The following is a 13,018-nucleotide window of genomic DNA, read 5'->3' as shown; positions in this document are numbered from 1 at the left end:
GCTGAGTTTATCTATGACACATTTAGATAGATTTGCAATCATTGCTGTAGCATATTGTTCTCTTTTTCAGAGTCATATGCATCATTGTATTGCGCTATTACTGGGGTGGGCGATATGGTTACAATTTTCTTGTCAAAATACTGAATAAATCACGACGATGTTTTGAAAAACCAGAGGTGCAATCCTTATCCTATCAGGAATGTCTTTTTTTCCTAATCCTGCAAATGCATAACAATACAACTTATCTAAACATTTAAAATCCACAATTAATATACAGTATAATTTATTATTATTCATAAAGCTGACTTGGAATTTTGCGCACAGAATTGTCACTCTAAAAGAAGAGCTGCTAAGGTTTACAGGTTATATATAAGGTTATCTATTTATATAACAGTATGGTAATATTGTTTGCCATTATATTCCTCGGTGTGGTGAAAGGTATAGTTAATAAAATGCACTGTCACCCCATATTACCCTGCAAAAGTCACAAGACATCTCTGTGTGGATCAGTTGATCATCAGTGACTGACCTGTAAATAAATTCCTCTGACCTGCTGAAACTGACACTCAGCACAGGAGGATGATGTAAGTCCTGTTCATGACCGGGGAGATAACACGACAAATATCTATGGATCACTGCAAAGCAGGAAACAGCAACCTCATCTTGTGGGTTACCAGACACCCCCTTCAACACAACAGCCAGGAACACATGAAATATTTACATTTGATGACCAAGGGGAAAACGAGGCCTCCCGTATGAGCCCGGCAAATGTTAGCAAGTTATCTGCTTGGAACGTGAAGTAACACATTTTCCTGTGATCTATCAAAAGCTATCATTAAAAGAGAATGTTTCTCTAATCTAGTTGCTTAGCCCTCAAATCCCAGAGTAAACCAAAGCACAGGCTTGAGGAAGAAGGCAGTTCTATGTAATCCCTACACCAATTGGCTGTTTTTGAAGGAAGAAGTTCAGTGTGGTGACTTTCATCTGGACCCCATCAGGTTGCATGTCCCCAGGCAGTTAGACTGGTATCTCTGTACCAGGCGTGTTCCTTTATTAAAGCCTTGGCCTCCTCTGACCCAGAACACACAGTGCAGGCCCCAGGGAATACAGACACGCGTTTACACACACACACAGTTCCCACAGGCCAGTGTAGCGGTTTGCGAGTTTAATTCCTTCATGGACCACATATGGACTTGAGTTTAAGTAACTGAGAGTGTGGTGATTTTCTTTGTAAAACATCTGCTTAATGATGGTGTACCAAAGAGGAGGGGTCATTATTCCCACAGTGAGGCCAAGCAGAATCAGGGACATATGATATGAATAAAGTGCATTTCCACAGTGGAACTTGTTAATGTGATACAGAAAAATGGATCGGACCATACTGCCAATCCACCTGCCATAAAGGTCAAAATTATAGCAAAATGGGCCAGAATTGACTTCAACAACTCACCACTGGGGTGGAATTGCTCCACTTGGCATGCAACAAAAAATAAGAACCTCTAACTTATATTGATATACCAACAATATAACTCCTATGTTCAAATAAGTGCTACATTTTTTGACAGGGCTGTCAAAAAATACGATTCAGATTCAGCTGCCAAAGACTCCAAACCGGCCCACAGGAAAATGTAAAGACGTTGGACTTCTCATTGCATTTTCAGTTTTTCTTTCACGGCTTTTCCTCCTGATAAACACATACCCTGTGGTCATTCATACTAGACTATAGTAAGTAATAGATACTAGGGGTGGGGGAAAAAATCGATACTGTGTAGTATCGTGATATTTTGCTTGCTAATAATGTATCGATACAGGGACAGTAGAAATCGATATTTTGTTACAAAAAAAGTTTTTTGTGCTCTGGCTTCAGAGCATGTTGATCCTTTTTCTGAGCAAGCATCCTGACATTCCTTCACTGTCCAAATGTGTTTAACTGTTTTTTGGCAGCAATAAACATGACAGTTTACTTATTTTAATTTAAGACATGTTTTATTTTAATTAAGTTTAAAACTTTTTTTATTTAATGTAAAATTATATTTTGTTTTAATTTACTTTCAAATTCTTCAGTTGCTGAAGGGGCTGCATAGTTTTCATAAATAGCTATAATTGTACCAGATGGTTGCATTCAATTAAGTTGGACTAGACTGTAATACAAACCGTTCAGTTTGTCAACAGTAAAACTGACTGAAATGAGAGAAAGACACAGTGCAGACTTTGATATTAGATAAAATGAATATTGATAAAGTTTACCTTTATGTACAGAATCTGAATATCGCAAAATATTTTAAAAAATTGCAATAATATCGTATCGTGGGATGTATGGTGATTCCCACCTCTAATAGATACATATTTAAATGGCAGAAACATTCCTGTTTTTTTTACTATCGCTCGTAGAAATTTCTAATTTTTTATAGGGGGTCACTAGTAAAGAAAAAAAGTGAATTTTCTGTAAATTAATAAGTTTTGTTATGTCAGGACACTATAGGAAATTAGTTTCCTTAACTTTTTCTTTAATTTAACATGTCTGTTTCTTACAATTTAAAATTCATGCTGACATCTCTTCCATTTACGACAGCAGCATTTCTTTATCATGTAGAAAAAGAGAAATGAACTGTTGATAATAAAGGGCTAATTTATTCTTTTATTAAACTGCTTTACACTGACAGACTGACTGGTTTGGCACACTTAAGGTCAAAGTGAGCTGTTTGTGGCCTGTGGTCCAAAATGAGTTTGACATTGCTGTTTAAAGATGATTACAATATTTAATTAGAAATAAAATCAGAGTAGAAAATTGGCAAAGAAAAACTTTGCTAGACTTATTATGTGTAAAGTGGCCAGACTTTAGGCACGTTTTGGTAAGTGGAAAAAAAGTATTCCAATTTTTTTTTTTACTTTCTAGAAGACAGAATTCTATTTAAGTAGTTTAATAGTGTGCAAGTTGTAAAATATAATATAAATATAAAATCTATTCAGTATTTATATTATCTCAAATAAACATACTCAGGATGGAGAATTGTACTTTTCAGAATCATAAACATATAATTATTTATTAACTGATTAACTGATGTGTATCAATTGCATCCCTGTGCTTCTTCTCCTGGAGGTTTCTGACTGTTAAAAGGGAGCTTTTCTTTCCCACTGTTGCCAAGTGCATGCTCAGAGGAAAACATACGCAAAAATGTAAACACAGAATGCTAATTTAAATAAAAATGCATTAACCTTTTAAAGTAAAAGGGAAACATTTTGAAATATCAAATAGTGTTTCACCTAGAACACTTCCAAAAGTAAGTCTACTTGTGATACACAAATATTCTGTTTTGAAGCCCATGTTGCTCCAGTGTACTAATATTGCAGCTACAAGTAATACTGTTTCTGTGCTTTCTTTCTAGTACAAATGTTGGTCACTGAATAATCAGCAAGTGTGATTATTGTGTCATCTTGTCCGTTGTATGGCCCGATTTTTAAATGTGAAATCTAAAACAAATCAGAGTAAAGAGCCACCTGATGTGCTTTGTCAGTGCAGAAACAAAAGAGCCGTATCATGTGAAAATGTTACAATTACATGGTAAAAACAATAAAACGAATCTCTTCCATGTGTGTCACCTTGATTCATTTTGCTTTTTGGCAATTGGAGCTGTGTGAAATCAAATCTCCTCTAATGCGTTTAAATTTCCGGTATTTGCTTTTATTGTAATTATGTTTTTACTTTTGAGAATAGTGTAAAAACAGAGCTAGAGCTACAGCCTGTAGGGAAGGATCAGAAGAACATTTGTCTGTTCTATTATTTTTTGTCTTGAACTTTGAAATGCAATTCGGGGAGATAGATCTATAAAGATAAAACTAAATGCTAAAGCTGTAGATCGAGGAGAAGAGATGAGTCTGTCTCCAGGCCCTGCAAATCTCACTTATATTGCATTTAGCTGGAAAAGAAAAAGACAGTTATGGTTGTGTTTACAAAGAATTTGCTCCTTGGCCTCTAAAGAAATCCTCCAAATCTTATGAGTCTGTCAACATCATTTGAAGCCTACATCCCTCTGAGGCATCCACAGATGACAATCATGTTAGACCTGTAGGTATTTCTGCAGCGTTTTAGACTGTTACATCTCTAAAGGTTTAACAGCATTTGAAAATGTAATGCACGCTTTCAATGTGAATTTTGGGGGGGGATTATTAAATGCATAAAGTGTAAAACTGGTCTTAGCTGTAAGTGAAATAATCTACAAGCTTGTATATTACCCCTTGGTAGCATTTAAATTTAGTATGTCATTGTCTAATTAGCAGGACATACAGTATTTATTCATATATTCTGCATCATTTAAGTGCTTCTAAGTTGTTTGAGCCAATCAGTGGAACATTTTCATTCATCATTAAATTTAATACATTGTAGATATATGCAAATGTACATGGAATTATTTGTGCACATGTCCTTGATCCCCTATGTCCACTACGTGGATTCAGGTTATCACAAAAGGAGCGGACGCCACAAAGGAACTGCTGATAACACTGTTTTGTTTGCAACCTCAGATAAAACCAAGACCAGAATTGAAGCCAAACTGCTTCTCTGGCCATGGACCGCTGACAGACATTAAAGCAGGCCCTAAAATTGAGGACTTAAGGGAAAAAAAGCTGGGACCAGGAAATATGCTGACATTAAAAAGAAGAGGATCAGGGAAAATAGATAAGAGTTCCAGCAGCAAATTTTGTTTATCGTGCTGGATTGTTAAAATGCTACTTTATGGTCCTTGATAATGGTTAACCTCATAATAATCTGCAAAAGCTCAGCTAGTTTTGATTTTATGTCCAAAACACACACAACAGACAATCAAACAAAACTTGTAACTGAAGCTGAGCTGATATATTGTGATCTGGAGTTTCAGCATCGATGTGCTTCGTGAGACGACTGACCGTCCCTAATATTTTGCACATTCACTGCACATATTCTACATTGTTGCCTAGTCCACTATGACATTGTCCATTCTGTCCCTGTCTTGCCTTTAGGAGCAAATAATGCTTCGTAAGACAGTCTTGTTGGCTGATGTCCACTATGACACCTGAGTCACAGAGGAATAGAGGTCTGGTGAGTGAAACTGGAGAACTTCATTGCATTACAGCACTGCAGGGGAGATAACACTCTACGATAAAGTGCCTTGAAGGAAGAAGAGAGGCATTAGAAAGATGGTAGTGATAAGGCAGCATCCAGACTTGTAACTTAATATGATTTTAATCTGTAGAGGAGGAAGGACACTTGTCAGGATTATCACCTTAATGAGGAGCAAGTGAATTCATTTTCAGTTTGTAATACTTATCTGCTTCACACTCAATTATACAGCCCTTTGTAGGCCCCCTTTTTACATCCAATACACACAAAAAAACTCCTGACAGATCTTTCATTAACCAATAAACCAATCACCAGTGTAATCTGTAGCTGTAGGGAAAGATCCAACGCCACCAGGCAGCTTCTTCCTGGTTGGTAGCATCTATGAAGGTAAACCCCCTTTATCACCTCTCACCCACTCTCATAAGTTAGACTTGCTTGTACATAAGCACCACATCGACACACATGCAGACCAGTACTTGTTCCCATATGTGAGGAGGGGCGTGGGGGGGTTGAGTAAAGGAAGGAGGGATCAAATAACTAAGAGTCACACACAGCTACACACGACATAAAGTCATTTTTCAGTGATCAATCTTCAGTGAGGAATTCTCAAATAAAGTAGAAGAGGTGAAAAATTCTGACTCAATCCAGCCAAAAAAAAAAAAGAGACCTCCCCAGACCGTTACCTCGATGCTGTGTGAAGGTGGAGTCATGGGGTGGAGAGAGAGAGAGAGAGAGAGAGAGAGAGAGAGCTAAATGAGGAGAGAGCGAGAGGAGCTGGGCACCCAAAGAGGACAGATATTCGCCTGGACTGACCAACCTTCCTATTTAAGTCTTGAATCCTGTTTTTCGTCCTCAGAGTAAAATCTGGAAATGTTTTCCTGCACATGTGGAGTTTAGCAGCTTGGAACAGGTAAATGGTGTGGTGGCACCATTTTTTCTTTTTTTTTTAATTTCAGTGGAACTAAAGACTTTTACCAGATTTTAGATACCTTTCTACATGGATACTATTACATTTTCTCAACTGGATATTTGTTTTTATTAGTTTTTTCTTATCTTTTTTTCTTGTTAAGTTGAAAAGCAGTCTGGGACTAAAAGGCTTACACCGGAGCCCCTTTGAGCAAGAGTTAAAAGTTCACAAACAATTTAAGAAGAATTAGTAAAACTGTGGAAAAGTGCAGGGGGAACAAAAACAGGTTTTCACCAGAATGCACACATAGTCTGCCTGCTTTTTTCACTTTCTTTTCTTTTTTTCTTTAATCTTTGTTCATTTAGACTGAGATGTTTTCCAAAACAGACTTGGAAGTTTTGATAACCAGCATAAAACCTTGCAGCAGTGGAGAAGAGAACGGAGTGGAGTACCAGCTTGGAAAATAGAGACTTACTGAAATTACATAATCAAAAAAAAAATCACCCAGAAGGATATCTTGACATTTTTATACCTGCGCTGAATAGTTTGGACACTGTGCAGGGACACCTTCACTCTGGTCTGTGGAGGGCTTCCCTCCCTGCCTTCTCAGGCAATCTTCACCCCCAGCAGCATGTCCCAAGCTCCGAGGCTGCCTCTAGTCCTCCTCACAGCACACTACCATGATCAGATGGACTGCTGGAGGGAGTAAGGCTGCCTCTGCCTCGTCCTGCTCCAGGGCTGGGTTAGGGGCTCGTTCAGGCTCTGGGGCCACCTTCAGACTACGGTCATCAGCATTGCTTATCACCCCGGCTTTTCCTGTACTAGTCACCCTGTTGGTTTTTTTATTATCCCTGCATGAGGCTGCCTGCCATCAGTTCCACCGTGACACAGATAGGGTCTCCAGCCCACGGACTCTCAGAGCTCCAGTGAACATTTCTGAAGCTGAGCTGATCTCTAGAGCCAGAGCCAATGGGGGCCCTGTGGGTCGGACTGGGGGAGCACAGGGGAGGCATGTGCGCAGTTACAATCATCTACTAGGGGACATACGAAGGAGAAAGCTGTTCTCTTTCCAGAGGTTTTTCCTGAGGATCGATAAGAATGGAAAAGTCAATGGAACCAAAATCAAGGACGACCCCTTCAGTAAGTAACCCTTTCAATTAACAAAAGTAGGTAAAGAAGAGTGAATCAGAGCCAAGAAGTGATCTGTGTGACCCTATCCAAGGCTCATTTAGCCTGAAATATTCGAATTAATTTTACCTTTTAAATTGTGAGTGTGATATCAAATTTTTAAGCTCTATAGCCCAAACCTTTGCCTTCGTTTTGTATTAGTATATCAAATGTGACAAAAGCACCTGATGAAGTCTTTAAGTGGGACATTTCTAGTAACAAGAAACCATATTAAATGAGAACTTAGATCCTGACAGTTTATTTAAAACATACATTTACATCTTTCTGTCTATCTGTATCTATATCCTATGTAACACCAAAGTAAATATGTAGATTGTACCTATAGAAATATAACTTGTGCTGCTACCTGTAAATGGTGAGTTTAAAGGAAAAGCGTGATCCTTTCATGTTACGCGAATGAACCGGTTGGCAGTTCATTCACTGGTAGTTTGGAGGAAGTAATCCTAATTTGAGTTGTCTTTTTGTTTTAAACCAGACATCCCACTGATATCTCTCCTGTCTAAACACTCAGCACAATGATGGTAGCTCTCAGATGGTCTAAAAAGGAGCAGGAGCAGATAACCCAGCCATTATCAGGCAGTCTTCACAGCCCAGGGTAAACAGCATTGATAACATCCATAGAAAGAACAGGGCTGTGGCAGGGGGAGGATATAAATGTCCAGCTCATTGATGCTTTTAGACCCTTTTTGCTTCTCTTCGGCTGTTTCGCTATGACTCTCCCACTCAGATTGCCTTCTGCCCGCCAGCATCACGCAAATTACACACCCTCAGTCACAGATCAGACATTTGTTTAAAGCAGCTTGACGTCCTCACTCAGAGAAACATGTCTTTAAAGTGATTACATGTTGCATGTTTCAGTGTATAAGTCAGTAAAATAGCATTCTCATTAGTCTCCCAGCATTCCCACTGAGCAACGTGTGTGTGCCTATCAACCAGCAGGCAATCACATGGTCCGGTGGGTGTGATCTTATGGTACCCAACAGCAGCACATGTGCTCAAACAAACACACACACACATATATCCCACTTAGTTGTTGTTATATACCTTTTTTTTCTCTCTGTTTCGCAATTCCATAGTAAGTGTATCCCGAAGTTTTAACGTTCCTCTTGGGAGAGCTAAACCGCACTTTCAATCAAAGTGACTTTGGGGGAAATGGCACAGGAGGCAAAATGTCAGGGGAGATGTTTGTTTTGACAAGGTCATGACAGAAGCAGCTTTATTTCCTGACCATATTACACTGTGATGCCTTTACTGTTGCTTTTGTTAGCAGTTTCCTTTAAGTAGTAAAACTGAAGTGGTGCAAGGAAGTCTGGTGTAAAGTCACTCTAAAGTTTATGTATCTTTCTGAGATAATTTATCCCTCTGTCTTCCTTTTTACTGACCCACAAATCCACTTCCCCCAGTGCATTGCTTTTTTCAAAGGTAAGTCTGAATTAGCAATGAATTGAGGTTCAGGCAGGGAGGTGAAAGTGAGATTCTCTAGAGGTACAAAGTCATGAATGACATGCCTGAATATTATTGTGGCCACATCAAAGCCGTTCATCTTCAGTATATCAATGGTGGTGCCATCACAAAGCTGTGTCCTAAGGGGGTCTGGGGACACTGTATGGATTATGTGCCCACATATCAGGTTCACATGGTAAAGAATACTACACAACAGCAGCTTCAGTCTTCGCTCTAGCCCCTGAGGCTAGACATGATCCCTGGACTGACGTCCTTTGTAGACCCTTGATGATCCCTTGAAGTGACAAAATATCACATTTTCTTTCCAAGTACTGGAAAAAAGTTTTTTGAAATCAGAAATTGAAATGCAAAGGCACCCTACATTTAAATTTGTCAAACTTTAATTAATTAATCTAAATTAATTTATCTGCAAGCTGTTTTGGGGGGGCTCCCTGTGGCCCTGCAAGGAGCAGCATGCCTCCCACAGATTTATGGGGATGCCAGTGCAAAACTGTCCCACATGGTTTTCCAACCCACTGTGAGCCTTTGCTGAGGTTACAGAGAAGCAAGGAGAAAAGGAAGGCAGACTGTGTTAAAGTCAGCTAAGTAGCTGCGTGGCCTAAGCACAGCAGAGCCGTCTTAAAATTTAAAGACATCTGGCAGCTCTGAGTAAAACATTGCTAAACAAGACTCAGGGAAAGGCTTTGTGGTAATAAATAAATAAATAAAGTCTGGCCAACTATCCATGGCTGTGATGGTGTGAAAGGTTGAGCATGTAAAGACTGTATGTATACTTGTATTGGGCCAGTGTGTGTGTCTATGTGTGTGTGTTTCAAGAAAGAGGAAGGCTAAAGGAACCAGGCCATGTGCACAAGACAGTTCTTGGCATATCCTGTGAATATTGTATAAATAATTTCTTTAAATATAGCAGCGACCTTTTACTTGAAAAAAAAAAAACCCAGATGGTGCTCTTATGGAGGTCTGAGGAGGGAGATGTAGCCAATAGCTTTTCTCAAAGGTAGTAAAAAGGTTCCTTTCCATGTAAATACACTGAGTGTGGTCCTTATCAAGTGTTATTACTATATTTCCTGATTTACGCCTCACTCTGTTCTATTTTTCTGCATGGAAATGATAACAATCAACATTTTAATCCTGACTTATCTGCCCAAATACTGCTTTATTCAAAACCAGAACATCTATTTTGAAAAAAAGAAGTTTAAGAGTGAGAAAGAATAACAATGCTAAGCTGCAAAGCACATATTCTTTTGGCTCCCCGCTGTGGAAAAACCACTGCTAATTCTTACTGGCAACATCTACCTCCATTCCACAAACAACGCACCATTTACTGCTGTAACTCCCACCAGAGCGTATCGAATAAGCCACACATTAGGCGCAAAAAGCTTGCAAGAGAAAAACTGCTGAACCTGGCTGGCTTACTTTAGGCTACATTTTAAAAGGGGTTTGTAAAATAAACCCCATACGAAGCAATACTATCCCATTAACAGCGTAAATAAAGCTAAACGATGAGCACATTTTCCCACATTGGCAGCCATGACCTTATTACTTCCCTAATGTGGGTCTACATAAGCATTTAGCCTTTCAGCACAGAGCAGTGTAGGGAGATTTTGTAGTAGTTTCACAGCCAAGCTGAGTTAGTGTGTTATATGCAAGTGCACATTCACCTGCTTCAAAACAACTGTGCATATATATGTGTATGTGTGTGTATGTGTGTGCTTTTCCGTGTGTGTGAGTGAGTTAGTGAGTGAGAGAGTGCATTAGTGCATGTGTGTATATACAACCTGTCTCGCCCCTGCCTCCGGTGGCTTACTTTGATCAGTGATCATTACAGCCTTTCTAATCCTCACTCCACCCCCAGTCTCACTGTCATGGCTCCTCTGTCCTCCTCTGTTCTCCTTCCTTTCATCACTCCCATGTTTACAGAGCAGCCAGAGACTGCCATAGATTGTCTTACATCCTCACTCCATACCCGACATCCGATCCCATACAGAAACCAGCTCTTCTCAGATCTTCAATGACCGTTGTGTCACAGTCCCCAACACCGCCTTGCAGCTTCAGACCTCACTGCCCTGAGGTGCCGCTGTTTGAACTAGAAATTGATACAGTCAAGACCTCACGGACGAGGAGAGAAGCTGCTGTATATTTAACAGAGGGATTGTTCTTTTGGGCACACCTGCATCCTCCGCTGTCCACTCAGGTCCAAGGCTGGCAGCCTCCAATCCCCCCCCCCCCCCCCCCCAGCCCCTTTGGAGCGAGTCTGACAGTAGAGCAGGGTGCCACACAAACAGTCATCAGACAGAGGAGGGGCCCCTGGTCTGATCAAAGGATGTCGTTGACTTTCTGGAGTTCACGCCCCCACTCTGTGTGTGTGTGTGCACATACACATATGGGTGTTAATTGGGGTAAAATGACAACAGCTCACAGGAAGTGGGAAAAGGAAGGTAGGGAGGGCGGCATGAAATCAAACATCCCATGGGAAACAGTGGGGTTCACTAACACACACACACACACACACACACACCGGCATGAGATGAGACAAGTGGGTTCTGTGGTCAAAGGACACATTAGGAAGTTATAGCTCTCCGACCTTTGATACCGAGACCACACAAATAACAACAGCTGTCTACAGCAAAAACACATCCATTTTAGCTGAGGTATAAATTAACCTCCCCTAATAGTTTACAATAAACCTGACGTATTTGCACAGGGACCTGGAAAGCTAAATACCAAACTCAACATAAACAACCCGAGAAATCTCCGGGGGGAATCCACCCATTAATCTTCAGACTAAATGACCTGAGCAGCTGGAATCTTTTATACAGGTGTAGGCTGTAAAGGAACTTTAAAATATCAGAAATGAGAAATGTGCCCAAGAATAATTGTAACCTTGCACAGAAATCCCACACATTCCCCATGTAAATGTCACAGAATACAAATGCTGGTACTCATTATACTATTACTGAAAAACCTGTGGATTCCTCCAGGTTTATATCTGCACTTCATGTGGGTGGTTTGTGACTGCTGCCAGAGTGTTAATTCTTCTATGCTCTGCTCCACAGCATTTATTCAGTTGTTCATGACATAATAGCATGCCTACTATTAATGTTGACACATATTAATGTCACCTTCTTTTTGCTGATCCCTAGGTATTCTGGAAATCACATCAGTGGACGTGGGAGTGGTGGCCATCAAAGGGCTAAGCAGCAACTTCTATCTGGCTATCAGCAAGAAAGGAGAGCTGTACGGAGCGGTTAGTATCCGAGTCAGAGGTCAATCTGGAAGCTCCAGAGAGAGAGAGCTAGTGTTAGCTTCTTCAGTCCTTATCAAAGGAAGCCTTATCTATAGTTCTACAACTGCTGGGTCAACTCTGAATCACAACCAGACCAGTGCACACATGTGAACCACTGAGAAAACTATGCAGCTTTAAAAACGCGCACAAATCACCCACACAGAAAAGCATGCAATGTAGATTCGGAAGTAGTAAATAGGCACTCAGACAACAATGCATTTTGCACAAGATAATAATCTGCGTTTTGTCTTAACCTCACACGCTAAGTCTATAACACTGCAACATGATACCTGCTTTTTTACAGAGAGAGTTTGGTGTCGACTGCACCCTGAAGGAGCGGATTGAGGAGAACGGCTACAACACGTACGCATCAGCCAAGTGGAAGCATGGGAAGCGACAGATGTTTGTGGGTCTGAACGGCCAGGGGAAGCCGATGAGAGGAAAGAAAACCCGAAGGAAGAACACAGCCACACATTTTCTTCCAACTGTTGTGTGAACCTGTGCACTCGGCTGGAGAGGGACAATATGAAACTCTGAAAATGTGAGGTTTATAACTCTGAAAAGTGAGAAATCTCTCATTTGATTTTAAAAGAAAAAGGCCTAACACTGTCATGCATACAAGTGGTCTCTTCTTTTCTGGGAGATGGTGTTACCTGTGTTTTCACTGGCACAGATGCAATGCTTATTCTTTTTTTTCCTTTTTTTTTTTGTCTGTGCCAAACAGTTTGCAGCTGGACTAAGTGTGTGATGTGGACACAACCGAAGCTACTGTTTCACTAAATAAACTGTAGTAGATGCAGAATTATCTCAAGATGTTATTTATATCCATATTCTCCTGTGAGACACATAAACAGAACAGAAAATGTTCAGGATGTGGGAAACAATCAGTGAGTCCGTTTATCACGGCAGCAGGAAATAATAAAGGATAGAACACATTTAAAGCAAATGTTCGATACTTAACCACTGTGTTTTTGCCTGAATTGTAATGATTTATTTATTTTGTGAAATATTTAACTGAAGGGGAACACAAGCATTTCTTTGAATTCTTTTTGTTTTATAAGAACTCTATTATGTGAAA

General features: G+C 40.0%; 1 protein-coding gene across 1 annotated transcript; it reads left to right on the top strand.

Moving 5' to 3' along the window:
* The first annotated feature begins 6,682 nt into the window (after window positions 1–6,682).
* Window positions 6,683–12,741, top strand: fgf10b (fibroblast growth factor 10b). The gene is made up of 3 exons (XM_005738279.1): window positions 6,683–7,142; window positions 11,798–11,901; window positions 12,245–12,741. The coding sequence occupies exons 1-3, from the start codon at window positions 6,683–6,685 to the stop codon at window positions 12,434–12,436; spliced, it is 756 nt and encodes a 251-aa protein (XP_005738336.1). The 3' UTR covers window positions 12,437–12,741.
* Window positions 12,742–13,018: the final 277 nt, after the last annotated feature.

Source organism: Pundamilia nyererei, unplaced genomic scaffold (genome assembly GCF_000239375.1).
Source record: "Pundamilia nyererei isolate P.nyererei 1_Seehausen unplaced genomic scaffold, PunNye1.0 scaffold00082, whole genome shotgun sequence".
In the NCBI taxonomy this organism is placed as follows: Eukaryota; Metazoa; Chordata; class Actinopteri; order Cichliformes; family Cichlidae; genus Pundamilia; species Pundamilia nyererei.
This window is presented reverse-complemented; position numbering and strand designations above follow the sequence as displayed.